Source organism: Protopterus annectens, chromosome 6.part1 (genome assembly GCF_019279795.1).
Source record: "Protopterus annectens isolate FY-2018-M chromosome 6.part1, PAN1.0, whole genome shotgun sequence".
Taxonomy (NCBI): Eukaryota; Metazoa; Chordata; order Ceratodontiformes; family Protopteridae; genus Protopterus; species Protopterus annectens.
In genome coordinates this window covers 524,118,170-524,141,904 of record NC_056738.1, presented here as the reverse complement: position 1 = coordinate 524,141,904, position 23,735 = coordinate 524,118,170, and the positions used below count along the sequence as shown (strand labels likewise).

At 43.1% G+C, this 23,735-nt stretch overlaps 1 protein-coding gene across 6 annotated transcripts in view; it reads right to left on the bottom strand.

The window, feature by feature from the left end:
- The window catches only part of SLX9 (SLX9 ribosome biogenesis factor), a 631,512-nt gene that overhangs the window by 266,099 nt on the left and 341,678 nt on the right, over positions 1-23,735 (bottom strand). For all 6 annotated transcript variants that reach the window (XM_044075977.1, XM_044075980.1, XM_044075979.1 and 3 more), the window contains one exon: positions 8,361-8,523. In XM_044075977.1, coding sequence (XP_043931912.1) covers positions 8,361-8,523 — 163 coding nt within the window. The remainder of the gene's footprint in view (positions 1-8,360; positions 8,524-23,735) is intronic.

The window sequence follows — 23,735 nt, the reverse complement described above, 5'->3', positions numbered from 1 at the left end:
CAGTTGTGTACTTTACCTTGAATTTCAAATTTTTCTGTGGGTCCTGCTGGCAGGTTACCCTCAGCCGGCCTGAATTTCAAAGTCTTGGGTCCTGCGCCGGCTGCTATCGCCCCTTCCCTGACGTCAGGTCGTCAGGGGTATAAAAGAAGCAGCCGACGCCATTTTCTTCAGTTTTTCTTGCCCCAGATGTCAGGTGCCCCCAAAGAGGGTAGCCAAAGTTTATATATATTCAGAAATACACCCATACAAATTTTACCTTCATCTAAAAGCAAATACACCACATAGGTAGTATAAATCAGAGAAGGAAAGATAAGATCCAAAAGAAAAAAGGGGAAGGCGGGTGGGTAACCTGGACTGCAACAGTGAATACACTCGAACATCTACATTTATGGTAAGTGTACACAACTGTACTATGTTCTTCGTGTTTCACTGTTGCAGTCATGACATTTGGGTAGAGTCCCAAAGCTATTGTTGGGAGGCTGGAACTTGACAGCAGTAGGAGCGGCTATGAGGCCCTGCAGAACTGCACTGGCAAAACCTGCCCTGGATTTAGAGTAGAGTGGTAGACGATAATGCTTTGTAAAGGTGTGCACTGAAATCCAAGTAGCCGCCTCTAAAATGTCTCTGGTTGGTACTCCCCTGAGAAAGGCTGCTGAGCTGGCTGCAGCTCTGATGGAATGAGACCTAATGCCCTTAGGCACTGGCTTGCCATGGTGTAAGTAGCAGAAACGAATGCAGTGGCCTAACCACTTAGAAATAGCATGCTTTGAGATATGTTTTTCTTGTGACCCTGCAGAATATGCCACTAGTAATTGCTCTATCTTCCAGAAAGCTTTGGTTCGGTCCAAGTAGAATCTAAGTTGTCTGTGTATGTCTAAAGAATGCAGAATTCTCTCCCCCTTGTTTTGTGGATTTGGGTAAAAGGTTGGCAGATGGATGGGTTGGTTAAGAGCCATGCTGGACACTACTTTAGGCATAAATGTTGGGTTTGTCCTCAGGGAGACCCTGTCTGGATGAAAAATGATGTAAGGTTCCACAGCCATGAGTGCCTGTAGCTCTGAAACTCGTCTTACAGAAGTAATTGCTAAGAGCAGAGCTGTTTTCCAAGATAGAAACTTCATAGCAGCAGTAGCAGCTGGCTCAAAAGGAGGCAGGGTGAGATTTTCCAAGACATAGTTGAGGTCCCATGCAGGTATTGGTAGTCTCCTTGGGGGCCTTAAATTTTTGGCTCCTCTGAGGTACTGCCTTAATAAAGGGTAGGAAAAAAGTGGTGGCTCTGTATTGTAATGAGCCGAAATGGCAGAGGCATGAATTTTAATTGATGAAAAAGATAGGCCTTTGTCCAGCATCTCAGTTAAGTATTGTAAAATCTGAGGAATATTTGGTACCGCTGTATCAGTTCCTTGTGCCTGGTTGCAGGCACAGAATCTCTTCCATTTTCCAGCATAAGATTTTCTAGTACTAGGCCTTCTGGCTTCCAGAATGACATCCATCACAGCTTTACTGAGAGGTGTTTTTTGTATGACTACATTATCCGCCATGCTGCCAAGTTTAATGTCCTGAGGTGGCTGTGCATGATCTGATTGTTTTGCTGAGACAGTAGTCGAGGTATTTGTGGTAAGGTCCACGCTGGGAATAGAGATAAGTTTCTTAGTATTGGATACCAGTACTGGTGTGGCCAGTCTGGGGCAATCAGTATCATCTTTGGCTTCTCCTGTCTGACATTTAGGAGCACCTTGGGGAGGAGAGGCAGTGGAGGAAAAGCATATACTGATAGATTTTTTTCAGCTGAAAGAAAGGGTGTCCACTTTCCATGCTTGTCTGTGATAAGTCCTTGTGCAGAATCTTTTTAGTTGGTAATTGAGAGGGGAGGCAAATAGATCTATGTCCGGGCATCCCCATTTTCTTGTTATCATGCTGAAGACTTGTGGATCCAGCTTCCACTCATGGGGATCCATGAGGTTTCTGCTTAGTTTGTCTGCCAGCGTATTTTCCTTTCCTGGCAGTGAAACACGAAGAAAGTACAGTTGTGTACACTTACCATAGATGTAGATGTTAGAGTGTATTCACTGTTCCAGTCATTACATTTGGGTTATCCTGCTGGCAGGTTGCCCTCAGTCGGCCTGAATTCCAAAGTCTTGGGTCCTGTGTCGATTGCTGTTGCCTCTTTCCTGACGTCAGGTCGTCAGGGGTATAAAAGATGCAGCCGACACCATTTTATTTAGTTTTTCTTGCCATCGATGTCAGGTGCCCCCAAAAAGGTAGGCTAAAAATATGTAAATAAAACATACATGCACCAAAATAAGCTTTACCTTCATCTATAAGCAAATACACCACCTAGGTTGCATAGATTAGAGAACTAAAGATAAGTTCCAGTAAAAATAAGGGGGGGGTGGCGGGTGGGTAACCTGGACTGCAACAGTGAATGCACTCGAACATCTACATTTATGGTAAGTGTACACAACTGTGCTATGTTCTTCGTGTTTCACTGTTACAGTCATTACATTTGGGTTGAGTCCCAAAGCTATGGTTGGGGGGCTGGAGCTAAACACCATTAGGAGCGGCTATGAGGCCCTGCAGAACTGCAGTGGCAAAACCTGCCCTGGATTTAGAGTAAAGAGGCAGACTGTAATGTTTTGTAAAGGTATGCACTGAATTCCAAGTAGCAGCCTCCAAAATGTCCTTGGTTAGTACTCCCCTGAGAAAGGCTGCAGAAGTGGCTGCAGCTCTGGTTGAATGTGGCCTAATGCCCTTAGGCACTGGTTTGCCATGCTGAGAGTAGCAGAAACGAATGCAGTGACCTATCCACTTTGAAATAGTCTACTTGGAGATCGACTTTCCTTGTGATGCTGTGGCATATGCCACTAGTAATTACTCTGTCTTTCTGAAAACTTTAGTTTTGTCCAAATAGAATCTAAGTTGTCTGTGTACGTCAAAAGAATGCAGAATTTTCTCCCCCTTGTTCTGTGGATTTGGATAAAAGGTTGGCAAATGAATTGTTTGGTTAAGGGCTACACTGGATACTACCTTAGGCATAAATGTAGGGTTGGTTCTCAGAGAGACCCTGTCTGGATAGAAAATGATAAAGGGTTCCACAGCCATGAGAGCCTGTAGCACTGAAACTCGTCTTGCAGAAGTTACTGCTAGGAGCAGAGCTGTTTTCCAAGATAAGAACTTTATGTCCGCAGTAGCAGCTGGCTCAAAAGGCGGTAAGGTGAGTTTTTCCAAGACATAATTGAGGTCCCATGCAGGTATTGGTGTTTTCCTTGGAGGCCTTAAGTTTTTGGCTCCTCTGAGGTACTGCCTTAATAAAGGATGAGAAAAGAGTGGTGGCTCTGTATTGTAATAAGCCGAAATGGCAGAGGCATTGATTTTAATTGATGAAAAAGATAGGCCTTTGTCCAGCATCTCAGTTATATATTGCAAAATCTAAGGAATATTTGGGACAGCTGTATCAGTTCCTTGAGCTTGGTTCCAAGCGCAAAATCTCTTCCATTTCCCAGCATAGGATTTTCTAGTACTAGGCCTTCTCGCTTCTAAAATTACATCCATCACAGCTTTACTGAGAGGTGTGGTTTGTATGGCTACATTATCCGCCATGCTGCCAGGTTTGGGGTCCTGAGTTGGCTGTGCAGAATCTGACTGTTTTGCTGGGACAGTAGATGAGGTATTTGAGGTAAGGTCCAGGCTGGACATTGAGACAAGTTCCTTATGATCGGATACCAGTACTGGCATGGCCAGTCTGGGGCAATCAGAATCATTTTTGGTTTCTCCTGCCTGACCTTTAGGAGTACCTTGGGGAGGAGAGGAAGTGGAAGAAAGGCATATACTGATAGGTTTGTCCAGTTGAAAGATAAGGCATCCACTTTCCAAGCTTGTCTGTGATATGTCCTTGTGCAGAATCTTTTTAGTTGATTGTTTTGAGGAGAGGCAAATAGATCTATGTCCGGGCGTCCCCATTTCATTGTTATCATGTTGAAGACTTGTGGATCCAGGTGCCACTCGTGGTGATCCATGAGGTTCCTGCTTAGTTCGTCTGCCAGACTATTTTCCTTTCCTGGCAGGAATTGTGCCTGCAGATGAACTTGGTAAGTCAATGCTGCGCCCCATAAAGCCATGGCTAGTCTGCACAGGGGGCAAGAATGAGTGCCCCCCTGCTTGTTTATGTACCACATGACCGTGGTGTTGTCTGTCTTTATCAGTAGTTGTCCCGGATGAAGTAGGTCCTTGAAGGCTGCCAGGGCACTTTGAACAGCTAGCATCTCTTTTAGATTGATATGTAGATGCTTTTGGTTTGTGGACCAGGTGCCCTGAATGCCTCTTCCTGCCATGTGTGCCCACCAGGCATAATCTGATGCATCCATCGTTAGGCTCTGCCTGGCTGGGGGTAGTGAGAACAGCTGTCCCTTGTTTTGGTGACAAGCCTTGGCCCACCATTGAAATTCCTGTTGCAGGCAGGGAATTAGTGTAATCATTGTTTCCAGGCTGTGGCAATATTGTGTCCAGACACTTTTTAGGTACCATTGAATTTTCCTCATATGCAGTCTTGCATATGGAATTAGTAAGATGCAAGATGCCATGAAGCCCAAAGCCTGCAGAAATTTTCTTGCAGATAACTGCGCCTTTGTTGCCATTTCCTTGAAATAGGTAGTCAGTTGCCTTTGTTCGTCTGGAGTGAGATAAGCCATCTGCGCAGTTGTATTTAAGCTTGCACCCAGGAATATTATCTCTTTAGAGGGTACTAGTTTTGATTTCTTTTTGTTGACTGTCTACCCTAGGCCTGTTAAGAGTTTTATCACAAAAGTCAGATGCTGTATTAGAATGTCCTTGTTCTCTGCTGAGGCAGTCGTCCAAGTAAGGATATATTTGTATTCACCTTTGTCTGCAGTAAGCAATTACTGGTGCCAGGCAGTTTGTGAAGACCCTGGGTGCAGTAGATAAGCCAAAGGGCAGTGCAGAGAATTAGTAATGCTTTGAGCCAGCCTTGAAACTGAGGTATCTTCTGCATGACTGTCTGATCGGGACATGCAGGTATGCCTCTTTTAGGTCTAAAGTCACGAGCCAAGCCTTGCTGCCCAGCATGGGCAGAAGCTGCTGTTAGGTCAACATCTAGAATTTTGGTATATTCAGGAAAGTGTTTATGATAGGTCCAGAATTGGTCTCCATGCTTTGTCCTTTCTGGGTATCAAGAACAGTCGAGTAAAATCCTTGTCCCTGCTCTTGCTGTGGTACTTGTTGAATAGCCCTCATGTCCATGAGAGCTGTGACTTGTTTTTGAGCCTCTGCCCATTGATTTTTTGGCAGGTCTGGCCAACCGTTTGCCCTTGGCAGAGTATGGAAATGAAACGTGTAGCCTTGTGACACTATGTCTAGAACCCATTTGTCCTGGGATATAATGTGCCAATTTTGAGAAAAAAGTGCTAGTTTTCCCCCTAAGGGTGCTGCCAGAAGATAAGTGCTTGGAGGTAGAAGCACTCCATTGCTTAGACCTGTAGGATCCTTGCGGCTGTGATCTGCCTCTAGGGCATCTGGATCTGCCCCTTTGAGGTCTGTCAGAGACTGGAAAGGACCAATTCTTTGTAGGCCAGTGTCTGCTAAATCTAGGTGGCTGTACCTGTAAGAAATCCTTGACCGTTTGCAAAGATTTAGCTTTGTCCTCCATTTTCTTTAACATCTCTTCTGCCTTAACACCAAACAAGGTATCATGTTGTAAAGGAGCATCTAATAATTTTGCTTTAACATGGTCAGGCAGATTTTGTTCCTTTAACCAAGCATGCCTCCTAATGACAGAACCCGTAACAGCGGCCCTGCAGGAGGCCTCCAGAGAATCACACCCACACTGCAAAGTATGCTTTCCAACTTGTTCAGCTACATGCAATAAATCCTGCATTTCTTTGTTTTCTGCACATTCAGAATTTGCCATCATTTTCTGTTTAAGCAGTGTCATGATATATTGCTGATATTTGAGCATATGAAACTGGCAATTTAAAGCCCTAATAGCCAAAGTAGTAGATGTGTAAACTCTATCCAGAGCCCTGGAATCACTGTCAGAGGGGGTAGGATTTTTTGCAGTAGAAGCCTTGACCCCCTTTGGACCCTGAGAAATAGTTTCTGGGTCTGCAGAAGGGTTTTTGAAAAAAATAAATTTATGAGAGTCAGGGACCCTGTAGTATCTGTCCGGCTTAACAGGAGCTGGAGGTAAAGAGTTAGGGGTCAGACTAGACTCCAAGAACACATCATCTACAATTTCCAACACGGGTGGGATAGCTAGAGGCCTGTGTTGAGGTAGTAAAAGGAAATCTTTGAGCCTTTTCTTAGATTCTGAAAAGTCTTGACTCTCCCAGTGAAAGTGCTCCCTCATGATATGCAAGGTTTCCCCAAAAGAGTAGTCCTCAGGAGGAGAAGCTGAAGGAATTGATTCTTCAGCATCAGAATCCTCATAGGGGGAAGAGAACATTCCAGATCAGAAGAGGAATCAGAAGAAATGGAAACCTGATCTGAAGATTCATAGTCTGTCTCTTGCCTAGGCCTCTTATCAGGAGGGGGATGGGAACCCCTGATCAAGGTAATTAAGTCTTCGGCCATTTTGAGCATCTGTTTTTTGGGCATGGAGGCCTGTCCTTGTGACTGGTGAACTTGTTTCTTTGCCTTTAAAGGTGTCTTAATCTTTGAAGTAGGTTTAATATATAATTGTTTAGGTCTGAATACACCTTCAGAAGCCGATGCCTGCTCAGCGGCTCCGGACCTATCTGAGGGAATAGTCTCCGAGGCTCCAATACCTTGAGTTTCCAGCGGCCTGGCCGACTCCACGTGGGAGTCGGTAGCGGCTTGTGACTCTAAAGTAGCGGGCGTCAAGGGCTGCGAAAGTGCCTCAGTGAGAACCGGCGACTTGCTTAGGAGAAGCTCCGTCGTCGGTTTTAGAGCTCTGTTGCCTGTCCTTTTCTTTTTCTTTGCGTTTTTTGTGAACTCCGGTAGTCGGATGGCTATCCGACGACATTGTATAATTAAATCTTCGCCCAAAATAGCTTAATGCAAAATCGTACCGACGCTTAATAGTGCATTGGTTAAATCTAGCACAAAACCGACAACTAGCAAAGTCGTGGTCAGGGCCTAGGCAAGGAATACAGTAAGAATGAAAGTCCTTATGAGGTATTTGCTTCCCACAAGATATACAATTATTAACTTTTTCTGACATCGGTCTGGAGCAAGAAAAAAGTTTCCCCAATGGGGTACTTAGCTTATAATGAAGACTTCGGATCTGAAATTCGAACACGAAAATCTCAGGAGTCGGCCGACCGACACTTGCTAACTGCTTCTGCTTCGGGCACCGCGCGGCAAGAAAGACTAAATAAAATGGCATCGGCTGCATCTTTTATACCCCTGACGACCTGACATTAGGGAAGAGGTGCCAGCAACCGACAGAACCCAAGACTTTGGAATTCAGGCCGACTGAGGGCAACCTGCCAGCAGGATAACCCAAATGTAATGACTGAACAGTGAAACACGAAGAACATAATCAAGTTTGCACTGTCATATAAGTGACCAAAACACACAGCTGATAACTTTATCAATGTAGAGAAGAAAGTGGCCAGAGACAGCAGGATTGATGGCACAGTATGATTTTAAGACTCAAATTTTACAGGTATAAACTGTATTACTGAAGCTACATTTGGGAGGTCTGTGACCATTACCTGGCACTTTACCTGATAAAGGCTAATACTTGCTTGAAGGCATCAAAATGAAAGCTGAACAGATGGTCAAAGAACTGGGACAGCTGCAGTGAAAATGCAATATGGAATATTACAAATACATGCAAGACAGAGGAATGGAAGTGCTAAGATAAAGACAGAGAGGCCTCAGGTGAAGAGCTGAATGCCAGGAACTTCTTAAGAAGAAAGGGCAGACATACTTAACAGAGACAAGTGAAAAGATGGACAGAAACTAGGAAAATGTTCTTTACAGAATAAATAGCAGGGCTTGAGCAGGATGCATTGAGACATGGGGGCGGCTAAAACAATCAAAATGACTTTATGGACCATAAGTCTCTAACTTGGCAGAAGTTGCAAATCCAATGTGCTAACAGTGTACATGGTTTTCAGCGCCCACTGTCAACATGTGATACACTCTTCAGTCCATGGTACAACTAGCTTGTTTCAAATTCTTACTCGTTGATCTACCCTTTGAATCTTAAACGCTGAGAGAGAAATTCTTCACTGTATAGTTGGGCCTGGATGAAAGATGAAGATATCTCTAGATCACTGCCCAGAACAGCCCTACAAATATACAGTAAGTAGTGACTTCAGAGCTGTGAATATTAAATAAATAAATTAACGAATTAAAAAAAATCTCAAGGTACATACGGTTTGGGCTTCTTCTTGTGCATGGTACTTTTGTTAACTGCTGCCAGTTCAGACAGTTCAGGTAAAGCGTCAATCAAGGGATGCAGGTCTCCCACAATTGGGGTAGCTTTGCGCTTGGCTTCTGCTTTCTGCTTCTGAGTAGCTAACTTTATGGCCTCTATCTCTAAATAAAAACACAAAAATACATATTTCAATACTGTTGGCTAACCATAATGCTACTGTTAATATAATCATTTATATTATGCTGTCCAACATCAGTAAGTGCAAACTACACTGACACTGACTATATAAAACTCCATTTATGGACAGTAGTGCTGCACTAAAAATTCATAATGGATGTCAGGCAACAAAAGTTATTACATGTTAGTGCAGGTAAAGCAGCACGGGTCAAAAGCATAAGAAACTCAACTAGTAATGCACTATAGTTGTGAGCAAAAAAAAAAAAATCACTTCTAATTATGTAAATGTAGGTAATTATTTGTTCTAGGCAACAATCTATGTATGCTTTAAGCAACTACTAGACATATGACCTATATGGAGCATTATCTACTTTTGGACTAACCTTCCAAAACCTTAAGAAGAACACAGGACTAAGGGAGGGTGGCCAGAAGAAGACAACTAAATAAAGCCCAGTAGGGAGGGACAGAGTAAGGAATTAAAACAAAAAGAGGTATGCTTTATTTCACTTACACAACAAGCACTGCATGCAACTCCCCACACTGTTCTTTAACTACAACAAAAGTACAGCTGTGTACCTACCATAAATGTAGATGTTCGAGTGTATTCACTGTTGCAGTCATTACACTTGGGTTATCCTGCTGGCAGGCTACCCGCAGTCGGCCAGAGTTCCAAAGTCTAGGTCCGGCATCAGTTGCTGTCTCCTCTTCCCTGACGTCAGTGCGCAAGGGGTATAAAAGATGCAACCGACGCCATTTTCTTCAGTTTTTCTTGCCCCAGATGTCAGGTGCCCCCAGATAGGAAGGCTGAAAAGATTAAATTATGCCAAAAAGCATGTATGTACTAATATAAACATATCCTTCATCTACAAGCAAATACACCACATAGGTTGTATAGAGTTGAGAAGTACAGAGAAGTCCCAGCAAAGAAAAAGGGGGATGGTGGGTGGGTAACCTGGACTGCAACAGTGAATACATTCGAACATCTACATTTATGATAGGTACACAACTGTACTATGTTCATCGTGTTTCACTGTTGCAGTCATTACACTTGGGTTGAATCCCAAAGCTGAGGTTGGGCGGCTGGGTCTAAATTGGATTTGGAGAGGCTACCAGGCCCTGCAGAACTGCAGTGGCAAAGCCTGCTCTGGATTTGGAGTAGAGAGGTAAGTGGTAGTGCTTGGTGAAAGTGTGCACTGAACTCCAGGTTGCAGCTTCTAAAATGTCTTTGGTTGGTACTCCTCTGAGGAAAGCTGCTGAAGTGGCTGCTGCTCTGGTAGAATGTGGCCTAATGCCCTTAGGCACTGATTTGCCATGTTGTGCATAACAGAAGCAGATGCAGTGTCCTATCCATTTTGAAATTGTCTGCTTTGTGATAGGCTTTCTTTGTGATCCTGCAGCATAGGCTACAAACAGTTGCTCAGTTTTTCTGAAAGCTTTTGTTTTGTCCAAGTAGAATCATAGCTGTCTGTGTATATCCAAAGCGTGCAGAAGTCTCTCCCCTTTATTCTGGGGGTTTGGGTAGAAAGTTGGTAAATGAATGGTTTGGTTCAGGGCCACACTGGAAACCACTTTTGGCATGAATGTTGGGTTTGTCCTAAGAGAAAACCTGTCTTGGTGAAAAATTATGAAAGGTTCCACAGCCATTAATGCCTGTAACTCTGAGACTCTTCTTGCTGAAGTTATTGCTAGGAGCAGAGCAGTTTTCCATGATAAGAATTTTATATCAGCTGTGTTGGCTGGTTCAAAAGGAGGCAGTGTGAGCTTTTCTAAAACAAAATTGAGATCCCAAGTTGGTATTAGTGCTCTCCTTGGGGTCTTATGTTTTTTGCCCCTCTGAGGTACTGTATTAGTAGAGGATGTGAAAAAATAGGAGGTTCCATATTGTAATGAGCTGAAATGGCAGAGGCATGGATCTTAATTGATGAGGAAGATAGGCCTTTGTCCAGCATCTCAGTTAGGCATTGTAAAATCTGAGGTATATTTGGAACAAGTTGTTCGAGCCCTTGTGCCTGGTTCCAAGCACAGAATCAATTCCATTTTTCTGCATAAGATTTCCTAGTGCTGGGCCTCCTGGCTTCTAAAATGACATCCATAACAGCTTTAGAGAGAGGTGCAGTCTCAGCGGCTACATTATCTGCCATGCTGCCAGATTTAAGGTTCTGAGCTGACTGGGCAGAATCTGATTGCTTTGTTGAGTCAGAAGATGAGGAATTTGAGCTAAAGGCCAGGCTGGGCCTTGAGACAAGCTCTTTGGGATTGGGTACCAGTGCTGGCGTGGCCAGTCTGGGGCAATCAGGATCATTTTTGGCCTCTCTTGTCTGACTTTTAGGAGCACCTTGGTAAGAAAAGGCACTGGAGGGAAGGGATAGACTGTCAGGGCTTTCCAGCTGAATGATAGAGCATCCACTTTCCATGCTTGAGAGTAATAAGTTCTTGTGCAAAATTTCTGTAGTTGGCAATTGTGAGGGGAGGCAAAAAGATCTATGTCTGGGCGTCCCCATTTCCTTGTTATCATCCTGAACACCTGTGGATTTAATTTCCATTCGTGAGGATCCATGAGATTTCTGCTTAGTTCGTCTGCCAGTGTATTTTTTGTTCTTGGCAGGAATTGTGCCTGCAGATGTACTTGATAGGTCAGTGCTGTGTTCCACAAAGTCATGGCTTGCCTGCATAGGGGGTAGGAATGTGTGTCCCCTTGCTTGTTTATGTACCACATAACTGTGGTATTGTCCGTCTTTATTAGTAGTTGTCCTGGATGTAGTAAGTCCTTGAAAGCTGTCAGGGCATTCTGTACAGCTAGCATCTCTTTCTGATTGATGTGAAGATGCATTTGTTCCTTGGGCCACTAGCCCTGAATACATTTTCCTGCCATATGTGCCGCCCAGGCATAATCCGATGCATCCATTGTTATTGTCTGCCTGGCTGTGGTTAAGGTGAAAGGCTGTCCCTTGTTGTGGTGACAGGCCTGGGACCACCATCGAAACTCCTGTTGTAGGCAGGGAATTAAAGTTATGATTGTCTCCAGGCTGTGGCAATATTGAGTCCAAACACTTTTTAGATACCACTGTAGTTTCCTCATATGCGGTCTTGCATATGGAATTAGTAGAATGCAGGATGCCATGAAGCCCAGGACCTGCAGAATTTTTCTTGCAGGGAGCTGGGTCTTTGTTGCCATCATTTGAAAGTAATGAGTCAGTTGCGTGAGATAAGCCATCTGGACAGTTGTATTTAAGCTTGCACCCAGGAATATTATCTCTTGAGAGGGCACTAGTTTTGATTTCTTTTCGTTTTACCCTAGGCAAATTAGTAATCTTTTTACAAATGCCAGATGCTTTAGAAGAATGTCCTTGCTCTCTGCTTGAATAAGGCAGTCATCCACGTAGGGATAATTTTTGAATTCCTTTTTATCTGCAAAATGCAATTACTGATGCCAGGCATTTTGTGAAGACCCTGGGCGCAGCAGATAAGCCAAAGGGCAGTGCAGAGAATTGGTAATGCATTGAGCCTGCTATGAATCTGCAGTATCTTCTGCAAGATTGTCTGATTGGGACATGCAGGTATGCCTCCTTGAGGTCCAAAGTAACTAGCCAAGCCTTCTTGCCCAGCATGGGTAGAAGTTGCTGTAGTGTTAACATTTTGAATTTTGGAACATCCAGGAAAGTATTTAGGATTGACAGGTCCAGTATTGGTCTCCAGGCTTTGTCCTTTCTGGTTACTAAGAAAAGTCTTAAAATCCTTGCCCCTATTCTTGCTGTGGTACTCTTTGAATAGCTCCCATGTCCATGAGAGCAGCAATTTGTTTTTGTGCCTCTGCCCACTGGTTTTGTGGCAGGTCTGGCATACCTTTTGATTTTGGAAGTGTGTGAAAGTGGAACCTGTAACCCTGAGAAACAATATTCAGTACCCATTTGTCCTGGGTGATTATGTGCCAATTTTTTGAGAAAAGTGCTAGCTTTCCCCCCTAGGGGTGCTGCAAAAAGGTAAGTGCTTGGCATCTGTAGAGGGAAGTCATTGGGACTGTTTCCTATAAGGTTGTAATTTGTCTTCTCCTCCTTTGGGGGCTGAAGCACCCCATTGTTTAGGTCTGTAGGAGTCTTGGGGCTGAGATCTGCCTCTTGGGCGTCTGTATCTGCCTCTTTGTGGCCTGCCTGACATCGGAAAGGACCAATTTTTTGAAGGCCAGTTTCTGCTAAACCTAGGTGGTTGAACCTGTAAGAAATCCTTTACTGTCTGCATTGATTTTGCTTTATCCTCCATTTTCTTTAACACCTCTTCTGCCTTAACACCAAACAAAGTATCATGCTGTAGTGGAGCATCCAATAATTTTACTTTAACATGTTCAGGTAAACTTTGTTCTTTCAACCAAGCATGCCTTCGAATAACAGAGCCTGTAACTGCGGCTCTACAAGAAGCCTCTAATGAATCAAAACCACATTGTAGAGTATGCTTTCCCACTTGTTCAGCTGCATGCAATAAATCCTGCATTTCCTTACTGTCAGGACTTTGAGAAACCATTTTCTGTTTTAACAAGGACATGAGGTACTGTCGATATTTAAGCATGTGAAACTGGCAATTTAAAGCCCTTACAGCTAAAGCAGCAGAAGTGTAAACTTTTTTCCCCCATCTATCCAGAGCTCTGGAATCCCTATCCGAGGGGACAGGATTTTTAGCAGTGGAAGCCTTAACCCCTTTAGGACCCTGAGAAACTGTTTCTGGATCTGCAGCACGGTTTTTGTAAAGAAATTTATGAGAGTCAGGGACCCTGTAGTACCTGTCTGGCTTGACTGGTGCAGGGGGTAAAGAATCAGGAGACAGACTGGATTCAGAGAAAACATCATCAACAACATCAAGCACAGGGGGAATAGCCAGGGGCCTGTGCTGAGGCAATGAAAGAAAGTCTCTGAGCCTTTTCTTGGATTCTGAATAATCCTGGCTCTCCCAATGGAAATGCTCCCTCATGGTGTGCAGGGTTTCCCCAAAAGAAAAATCCTCAGGCGGAGAGGCTGAAGGTACAGACTCTTCTGCATCAGAGTCCTCATAGGGAGGGAGAGAATATCTCTGATCAGAAGAGGAATCAGAGGAAATAGAAACCTGGTCAGAGGAATCATAGTCAGTGTCTTGCCTAGGCCTTTTGTCAGGAGGGGGATGGGAACCCCTGATTAAAGTAATTAGGTCTTCGGCCATTTTAAGCATCTGTTTCTTTGGCATGAATGACTGTTCAGGAGAATGCTGTACTTGTTTCCTTGTCTTTAATGGTGTCTTTGACTGTGCCTTGGCTGCTGTAGTGGACTTAATCGTAAGCTGTGAAGGTCTGAAAACACCCTCAGAAGCCGATGCCTGCTCAGCAGCTCCAGACCCATCTGAGGGAATAGTTTTCGTAGACCCAATACCCTGAGTTTCCACAGGCCTCGGTGTCTCCACGTGGCTGTCGGATACGGCCTGTGGCTCTGAGGTAGCGGGTGTCAGGGGCTGCGAAAGCGCCTCACTGAAAACCGGCGAACCGGTGACTGGCCTAGAAGAGGCTTCGTCGTTGGTTTTGGACCTCGGATGCCTGTCCTTTTCTTTGTCTTTGCGTTTTTTATAAATTCCGGTCGTTGGTTGTTCCGACGGCATTATGTAATTAAACCTTCGACCAAAATAATGTAAAGCAAAATCAAACTGACGTTTAATAGTGTGTTTGTTGAATCTAGCACAAAACCGACAACTAGTAACGTCGTGGTCAGGGCCTAGGCAAGGAATACACTAAGAGTGAAAGTCCTTATGAGGTATTTGCTTCCCATAAGAAATACAATTATTAACTTTTACTGTCATCGGTCTGGAGTAAGAAAAAGTTTCCCCAACGGGGTACTTAGCTTTATTGAAGACTTCGGTTCTGAAATTCAATTTCGAAAATCTCAGGAGTCAGCCAACCGGCACTTGCGAACTGCTTTTGCTTCGGGCACCGCGCGGCAAGAAAGACTGAAGAAAATGGTGTCGGTTGCATCTTTTATACCCCTGGCGCACTGACGTCAGGGAAGAGGCAATAGCAACCGACGCCGGACCTAGACTTTGGAACTCTGGCCGACTGCGGGTAGCCTGCCAGCAGGATAACCAAGTGTAATGACTGCAACAGTGAAACACGATGAACATCTATGTCATTATGGCTTTATAAACATATATCAATGCCTTTTTTTGCTACATCTTTTTCTATCCATGTGCCTTGTGACTATCTAGCTTGCACTGGGATCTCCTGATCACTGGAGCTGGTCATGCCACAGCCATAATCCAAACAGCCATGATGGGTTAACTGACATCCATCACTTCTCCTACCAAAAAACTCAGCACTGAACATAAAAGAACTGCAAATTTCATCAATGAAACAGTCAGTGATACAGAATCACAGAGCCATTTTGTGGCAGCTACACTGAGTGACCTTAAATGACAAGCTGATCTATACCCAGCTCTCCTATGCTCAAACCCATTTCTAGCCAAATGTTCCTCCAACTTTATCTAGCCTTATCACATGGTACTCCATTGACCCCAATATCTTAGGTATTTCAGTGTTTCTCTCCTTCGCACTCCCAAGTACTTACAAAGCTGAAGACCACAGTTTTTCATGTACCACGGCCATCTCACGGAATTCGTTGTCAAGATAAATTAGAAAACTAAATTCACATACACCTTTTAAGATTTTTTTATGATTTACCTATCATCAAACAGGTGTGCAAACTGCCAGCAAGTGCAGTATCTACCCAAAGGGCACAACATCTTGTTCTACATATTTCCGTGCCTTTTGTGGACCCTCTAAAGCAATGAGTGATGACATAGGATCATAACTTATAATCTCTATAGCATCCTGTTTATATCCTAATGATGCTGAAACCTGCTGAATCACCACTTCTGCACTTCTATTAGGATACTTAACTTTCCCACGTTTCTCCTTAAAGTGGGCCTCTGGCTCAGAAAACCACCCAGTTAACAAATCTAAAAATAAGTAAATTTCAAGCAATCAAGTGCAAGGCTATTTCCGGATAATAATACAGCTAGGAATGGCAGTCTCAAAGAGAAAAGAAAAAGCAAAGACTAAAAAACATCTTGTTTTGCATCACTTGACCTGTGACTGGACTCTCACTACTGGGTCTACAACAAGAATATCCTCACTCCCTCTCTTAATACAGCTACTTTGCTCTGAGGCGCCTCTGTTTAGAGGCACCCACTCTATTTCTATTACAATAGATGTGACACCACATGCCATATTAGGACAGTGTGCCTAGCCCCTCAGACCATCACTTCAATCTCTAACCACTGGCAGAACAGAGTGGTAAAGTTTTTACGTTACAAACACAGGGTACAGGGTTTGATTCAAACCTTTGATCACTGTTGGGTTATTGACCAAGCAAGTAATAGTTCACAGACTGACTGCCTAGTATTTACTCAAGGGAGGAGGGGGGCTGGCATAATGGTTAAGGTCTTAAACTTAAAGATACAAAGTACAGGGTTCGACTCTAACCTCTAGTTATTGGCTAGGCTTGAAAAAGTCTGCAGACTGATGGCCTAGCATTAACCTAAGAACCTATGAATAGAAACAATAAAAGTTGTCACCTGCATTGTACATTTCATAAAAATGTACATACTGGAATTACAGGAAATTCATAAAGAAGCCTCTGGATTAAGGGCTGTCCAGATGTAAGGGAATGAAGGTAGAATAACCTGGACCAGCAGGGAGGGTCTCACTAAAGATCAACGGCTACACTAAGAGTGAATCTTTTGGGTCTACTTGATCTTGCTGCTGCCAATTTATCTGATCTAACCTACCAACCCTTGACTGGCACAGCACCTGTCACTCTTACTTGGGTATGAATACCTTGCAGGACCCATGGAATATTTTTTTCAGTGAGGAAGGCTACATGCTCCATACCAGCAAATGAATGGTCTAACCCCCACTACCATGATCTGTGAATATCTTATCTCAGAGACTGTCCCAACTCCAAAAAGGGGAACAAAAGAGTTATTCCCTTTTAACAAATCAGGAATGTTTAGACAAAGCTCATACATCAGGTACTGTAGGAGAACATTGCAAAAACACATTGAATGTTTTCACATTCCACTACTTCCTGTAGACATCAAATGGGATGGACAGGCAGTGTGGTCAAGGAGTTCAGGTGAAAGATGTTCATTGATGGTTAGGCAAAATAGAATCTGTTACAACTGACAAAAGGACTCTCCTCAGTGGGTCTCAATTCGAAAGAACCATAAGCAGTATAAAAAGCTTGAGGGTGACAGAAGATGAAACAGAGTGCCCAGACGGCTGATTCTAAAACACTAAAGAATACTTCACTCCTGTAGTCACAGTTCAAGCAATGCTTAATGAAAGTGAAAACAAATAAACAAGGGGTCGCAGCACAAATATTAGCAAACAAGATATTCCTGAAACAGTCAACAGTGGCAGCCACACTCCTGGCAGACTGGCCTTTGATAGCAACATTTTCAGTGCACATTTTTCAACCTGATTCAAAAGATAACATGACTTGGAAACTATTTGCAGAATACTAGTTAACAACTGCAAACCCTTCTCTTCCATGGAGGAAAGATGTGCAGTTTTTTCCACCTTTCAGAATTCATGCACTTGCCTAAGGAGAATCTGAGCTGTTGGTGTTCAAAGTGTGAGTGTCTCTTTTTCTTTGGTTTCTGATCCCACAACAAAAACTAGGAGACAGATGGCAAGAGTTAAATGCAATTCTGAAACCACTTTCAGGAGAAAAATTAGATTAGTCTTAAAGAAAGTACAATTGTGTAAAATCTTACCATAATAGTAGATGTTTTTTCTCTTCACAGTTGCACTATTCTTCACTGAAGGGATCTCCTGCCAAGGACAGCACAATGTCCAGCCAGTAGACCAAAGCATTTAGATTTTATAGGTGCCATACATCACACTGAATTGTCCCAGGAAGAACAAAATACCTCCACAGAGGACAATGTAGAAAATGTACACCCAGAAGAAAAAAGGTCAGAAGGGAAAGGAAGCAAGAGTCCCTCAGCCAAAAGGGTAACAAAAGACAGGGGCAAAAGCCATAGCAGAGGGGAAAGGAGGAAGGAGCCGATACTGCAACAATGAAGAGAAGTACTTCAACTGTTATGGTAAGATTTTACACAACTATACTGTCCTTCCATATCACTGCTGCAGTATTCTTCACTGAAGGGACAGTACAAGAGCTAAGAAGACTGGGAGGAGGAAGGCACAGAAAAGCACTTTACAAAACCATGTAGAATAGATTTGGCAAACCTACCCTAGCCCTGGAAACAACAACCAATTTTTAATACTTGGTAAAAGTATGGGCAGAGGACAAAGTAGCAGCTCCAATTATGTAATTGGTTTGAAATCCTTGAAAAAGCCATCAGAAGAGGCAAACACCTAGTAGAACATGCCTTTACAGATAAAGGAAGACATTTGCCATGAAAGGAATAACAAAAGGAAATGGATTTAGAGATCCAGGAGGAAGTTTGTTTGTAAACAGCTAAACTCCAAGTCCTGGGAAGAAAAGACAGAAAACTTTGCTCAGATTTGTGAATAGCTTTTGTTTTGTCCAAATAATATCCGAGCTGTCTATGTAGGTCCAAGGTGTGGAGAAGGGAAAATAACGAAAGTTGAATATACTAATTAAGGGACAACTCATTAACCATCTCAGGCATAAAATAAGGATTAGGAGACACCCTGTCTCTGTGAAAACTTAAAAAAAAAAAAAAAAAAAAAGCGGAGGAAGGGCTATAAAAGCCTGAAGCTCAAGGCACTCTCTTGGCAAAAGCAACAGCCAACAGCAAAACAATCTTCCAAGTACAAGTTTGCAAAGAAGCTGAACTAGCAGGTTCAAAAGGAGCTTGAGCCAATTTTCCAAGAACAAAACTGAGGTCGCAAGAAGGAAGAACAGGCTTTCTTGGCAGCCTGATATGTACGATGCCTCTAAAAAATTGCTTAACCTCAAACCAAGAGGCCGAAGGATGGTTCAAGGGCAAACAAGCAAAGAATGCTGACAGGTGAGCTTTAACTGATGACTATGCCAAACCAGTACAGAGTAGATCATACAAATAAGAGAGAACCAGAGGAATCCCTAGTGAGAAGGATGTAGATGGCGAGAGAGGCACCAAACAGCATTTTTTTTCCATTTAGACATACACGATTTTTTGGTAGTGGGTTTCCTGGCCTCCTGCAGTATCCAAAGCATGTCCTCAGAAAAGAAGTGCAAGAAGTGCCTAAAACAGATCAAAACCCCATACAGTGACATTTGAAGAGTGGACAGGTGAGGATGAATAAGAAATCCCTTGTCTTATAGAGTCAACAACAAGATTTTGGCAGAGTCCTGCTTGATCTTCAGCAAAATTCTTGGCTGCAAAGGAAAGGGTGGAAAGGGATACACAAACATTCCCTTCCAAGGAAAAGACATGGCATCCACTTTCTAAGTCAGATAACTTGGTACTCTCGAAAAGAATACAGGAAGCTGTCTGTTCAGATAGGAAATAAAAAAAATCTACCTACCGGAGGAATACCCCACTGATGGACTATGTCCAGAAACACATCTCTGTGAAGCATCCATTCCAGAGTCTGTGTTTGGGTCCTGCTCACAGAGTTTGTCATTAGATGGTGCTCTGAAGGAATGTGAACTGGCTGAAGAGAGAAATTTGCTGAATCCACCACTGGAGCTCGAGTTTGAGACAAGGAACCAATGGAACAGGGAACTCCAGGGGGTGGCAATGTTGAAGCCACACTGATTTGAAGTACTACTGAAGTTTCCTCACATGGAGCCTGGCAAGAGGATGCATGGGAGTGCTGGAAGCCATAAACCCCAGAATTCTGAGAAAGACCCCGGGCCATGACAGAACACAGAGAAAGAGACTGGAAGAGGGGTGTCAGAAACAAAACCTTGGCAGCAGGAAGAGAAATCAAGATGGGAATGGTTTGAATCCTGCAATCGAGAAAAATACGATCCTGGGAGGGCATAAGCACCAACTTCTTAAGATTGATGGTGAACCCCAGACATTGTAAATGACAAACGATAAAGTGAAGATCTTGTAGAAGACTGCTGGGAGGAGGAGCCTGAATAACCAGGTCATCCAGATAAGGCAATATTTATATCCTCTCGAAGCCAGAAAAAGGCAATGACAGGAGCATGTCATCTGGTGAATTCTCTTGAGGAAGTAGAAAGGCCAATGGGCAAAGAAGAGAACTGAAAATGAGAGGAAGAAACAGAGAAACAAACATTTCCTGAACAGAGGGTGAATAGGGATATGAAGATAGGCATCCTTGAGGTCTAGTGAGACCAAGGCCGGGGGATGGGGAAATAACAGGAAACAAGGTCTGAAGAGACAGCATCCTGAAAGAAGTGACCTGGAGATATGTGTTGGGAGGGGAGTGGTCCAGAATTGGTCTCGAAGTCCCCTCCTTCTAAAGAGGCAAAAACATCTCCTTCCTACTAGGGTGGTTGGAACAGGTTGAATGGTGCCCTGATCCAAAAGGGACTGCAAAACCTCTGGGAAAAGACAGAGTTTGTCTGCAGGAGGCTGTGGAATGCATGAAAAGGGGGAAAGACATTTTCATATCATGAAATACCCTTGACAAATGGCATACAGCACCTAAGAGTCTGGGGTAATCAGTTTCCAATTTAGGACGGACAGAGAAAGGCAAAGAGACAAGGGGACCTGGCCAAAGAGAAAAGGAGGCAAAATGTCAAACAGAAACAGACTTGTCCTGAAATGAAGGCTTCTGAGATGTAGGAGTCTGAATGGACTTAGAAGGAGGAATACCTTTGGGAGGTTGATGCCTATAAAGAAATGCGGATTTAGAAGGGTAATTCCTCTGAAATTTGGCTAGTGGGGAAGACAAAAACATGCTTGGGTTCCTGCACGGCTATTATCCTGGTGGGATATGAATGGATAAGCAGTAGCTACCTGAAAAGATTTTTATTATCTACAGGAGTATCCAAAAGTTTGGCTTTAACAGCTTCATCTTCAGGCCTTACCTGATAAGTATAATGCTTCATCACAGAACCAAAAGCAGCAGCCATGGAAAAGGCATGAGCAGCATCAGCATTTTATGAAGTGTGATTGACATGGGAAGTGGACCCAAACAGGGAAAGAGCTGAAGCTTTCCCCTTCTGAATCAGGCAGATCAGACACAACCTTATCTACCTAAGACAGGAGAGCCATGACATACCTAGTCATGTGGGTTTGGTAATTAACAGCCCGAGATGACAAGGTGGCAACAGTATACACTTTTTTACCCAACCTTTTCATAGCTCTACTATCCTTATCAGAAGAAAGGATCTCAGAAGGACACAAAATTTTAAAAGGTTTATCAGTTGAGACTGAAACCACAGAAGGCCAGCAGAAGGAAACTTAAAAATCTGCAGTTTGTGTCTCTTAGGGGCTGGGGGTTGACATGCAGGAGCTACACAGGCTGCAGAGAAGGCGTCCAAAGTGCTGCCAACACAGCAGGAACAACAGATGGTTTAGGAGACACCATTTATAGAAGATCATATCGTCTCTTTTGGATGTCAGAGTCCTGAAACCAATTCCACTTAAAGTATTCCATCATACCAGCAATAGTATCACCACAGAATAATTCTTCCAAGGGAGAATCCAGGCTCAAAGAATCCTCTTCCTCTGAGCCATAGTCTAGAGGAGATGGAATTTGAGAGGTGCATGAAAGAGATTCCTTCTGAAAATCTAAGTCTTGAGGAATCTAATTCCCTTAGCCTCTTAACAGACATGGAAGACCAGGGAGGAAAAGGGGATGACACCCTTCAAGGAGGCTTCAAGGTCATCAAGGCATTAAACAAGTCTTGAGTAAAATGCTGCCATTCACGTTGGAGAGCTTTAGCAACAGGGGTAATATGCTTGGTCTTTTACTTCTTCTTAAGTGGGATGTTCACCCTTACAACCCTCAGCAGCTCAGTCACTTGGCAGGATTCAATGAGCGTAGTAGGAATTTCTTCCTGGACTAAGATTTGAGGAATGCCCCTCAGCCCCTTGGAAATAATCAAGCATGGATCCCCCTTCAACATCTGAAGCAGACGTTTGAAAAGTCTCAGAGGATGTGCGAGAGCTTGGATTCATGTCAGCCTCTGAAAGGGTCATGGTAGAGGAATTTGAGGAAGCACTGGATGTTCTTCAGGGCTTTCACTACCTTCTAGAGAGACATCCAGTGGACACTGGACAGCAATTGGATCAGGCCTAAACTTTTTGGCCTTCTTGGAAAATGGTTGTCCTTCAGGATGGGAGGATTCTACCACAGCAGCCTGAGCCAACAATTTAAGACACGGGTTCTCGAGGTACACGGAGCCTTGACAGATAAAGCACTGAGTATGGTTGTGGGAATCACCGAGGCAAAAAAAAAAGACACTGGTCATGAAAGTCTTTATGGAGATTCTGCAGTTTAACAATAAACAATGAATAACATGGCAGTATGTAACCTTACGTCTTCATGGATATGAATGCATGCCAAAAATTTCTGGTGTTAAAAGCAATGTTATGTTTTTGTTTGTTTGTGAAATGGGGCAGTTGCAACCATCAGAAAATCTCTGATTCCAGCATAATATGCCTGAGAACTAGAAGCTGTGGGGCCAGAAATTTGATGTGAGTGGAATATCTGTATGTCAAATCACAAGAAATCCTGAAAACCTGCAATACATTTGAGTTTTGAAATTGAAAAAGATGTACTTCTGCAATGAAGAAGAAATTTTACAGTTACTGAGACAATGTTTGACAGTTTACTTATGCCTACTGTACCAAAGTAAGGAATGAAATTGAAGACTTTGATTTTACATGATATACTATTAAGAAACAGAACTGTAGGTGGTAACAGAAATGATCAACTGAGAGGCAGTAAGCATAGTATTAAATAAAGCAGATGATGTGCACAGAATAGGTGAATTTATATCAACATAGTTCAAAGAACTCACAGAAGAGTTAGAAAGTGCAGTTGTTTAAGTCAATTTATTATAATGGTAGATGTTCAAACTGATAACTACTGCAATAGCCGAAGTTAAATGGGACATCTTGCCATGGATCGGACCAGCCAGCTTCTAAAACTTTAGAATTTTAGGAAGTCTACATGTTTAGAGTCACTGAATTCTGTAACATTTGTTTCTGTCAGTCTGGAGGTTTTATAGTGAAGGTTAGTGGTTTGTGGTCTGACTTGACAATTGAGGAGGATACTTTGAGCGTGGTATACAAAAGGTAAGTTTGCTATGACCAGATCGAGTATATTCTCTTCTCTAGTACGATCATTTACAACCTGGTCCAGAGATTTGTTTGTAAGATCTAAGAATTTTTATGAATATTCTACATTGGTGGTGAATGTCCCCCAGTTAATCATAGTGCAATAAATATTACCAAGGATAACAGCAGTCTTACTTATGGGGAGTTCATCAAGAATATTTAGGAATGTTGTGTGATATTCTGGAGACATGGAAGGAATTCCGTAGCCTGCAATGATCTGATACCCAATACTATTTAGTGAGATTTGAATCTCTAAGCTCCACTTGAGGGTCTCCAGGTATTGTCAAGGAGGTAATGTGGTCTCTAACGAATATGGAGAAACCACCACAGTTTCCATCAAGTCTAAATGAGTGGTAAGCACAAAACCCAGGTACTGAGGGGTGCTCTCTGGGCACTTAAACCAAATTACTGTAACACCACAAACATGGGCATGCACTTAATTCAGGAGATCTTCACAGTGCGGCAGTTTATTATTTGGACTTCTAGCATTAAGTAGAGCCACAGTGACATGCTCCAGTGGTAAATTCATTTTGGAGGCTAGGTTGGCAGGTGCATTAGCTGGACCTTGCCTACTAAAAGCACAATGGCTTAATGGGGGCGGCAAAAGCTTTCACCAGTATGTAGAAGCCTTGGAATGACAAGTGCAGATTGTCCTTGGTGAAGCATGCACATTTGTCAAGCATTTCATCACATGCTGACACATATGAAATCTCCATAGAATGACACCAGTTGTTTAACCAATTGTTAAAGCCAGTCATCATTTCTTTAAATCACAGAGTTCTGTTTGGTAATAGAAGGATTCCATTAAAAATCAGACTCTTACCTGTATTTATGATATGCATGCATGAATGGAGAACTCATTTTGTCTCTCTCTTCATATCCCTCAAGGCTCTGAGTGCTACGATGTTGACCCCAGCATGGACTACCACCATGTCATAATCATACA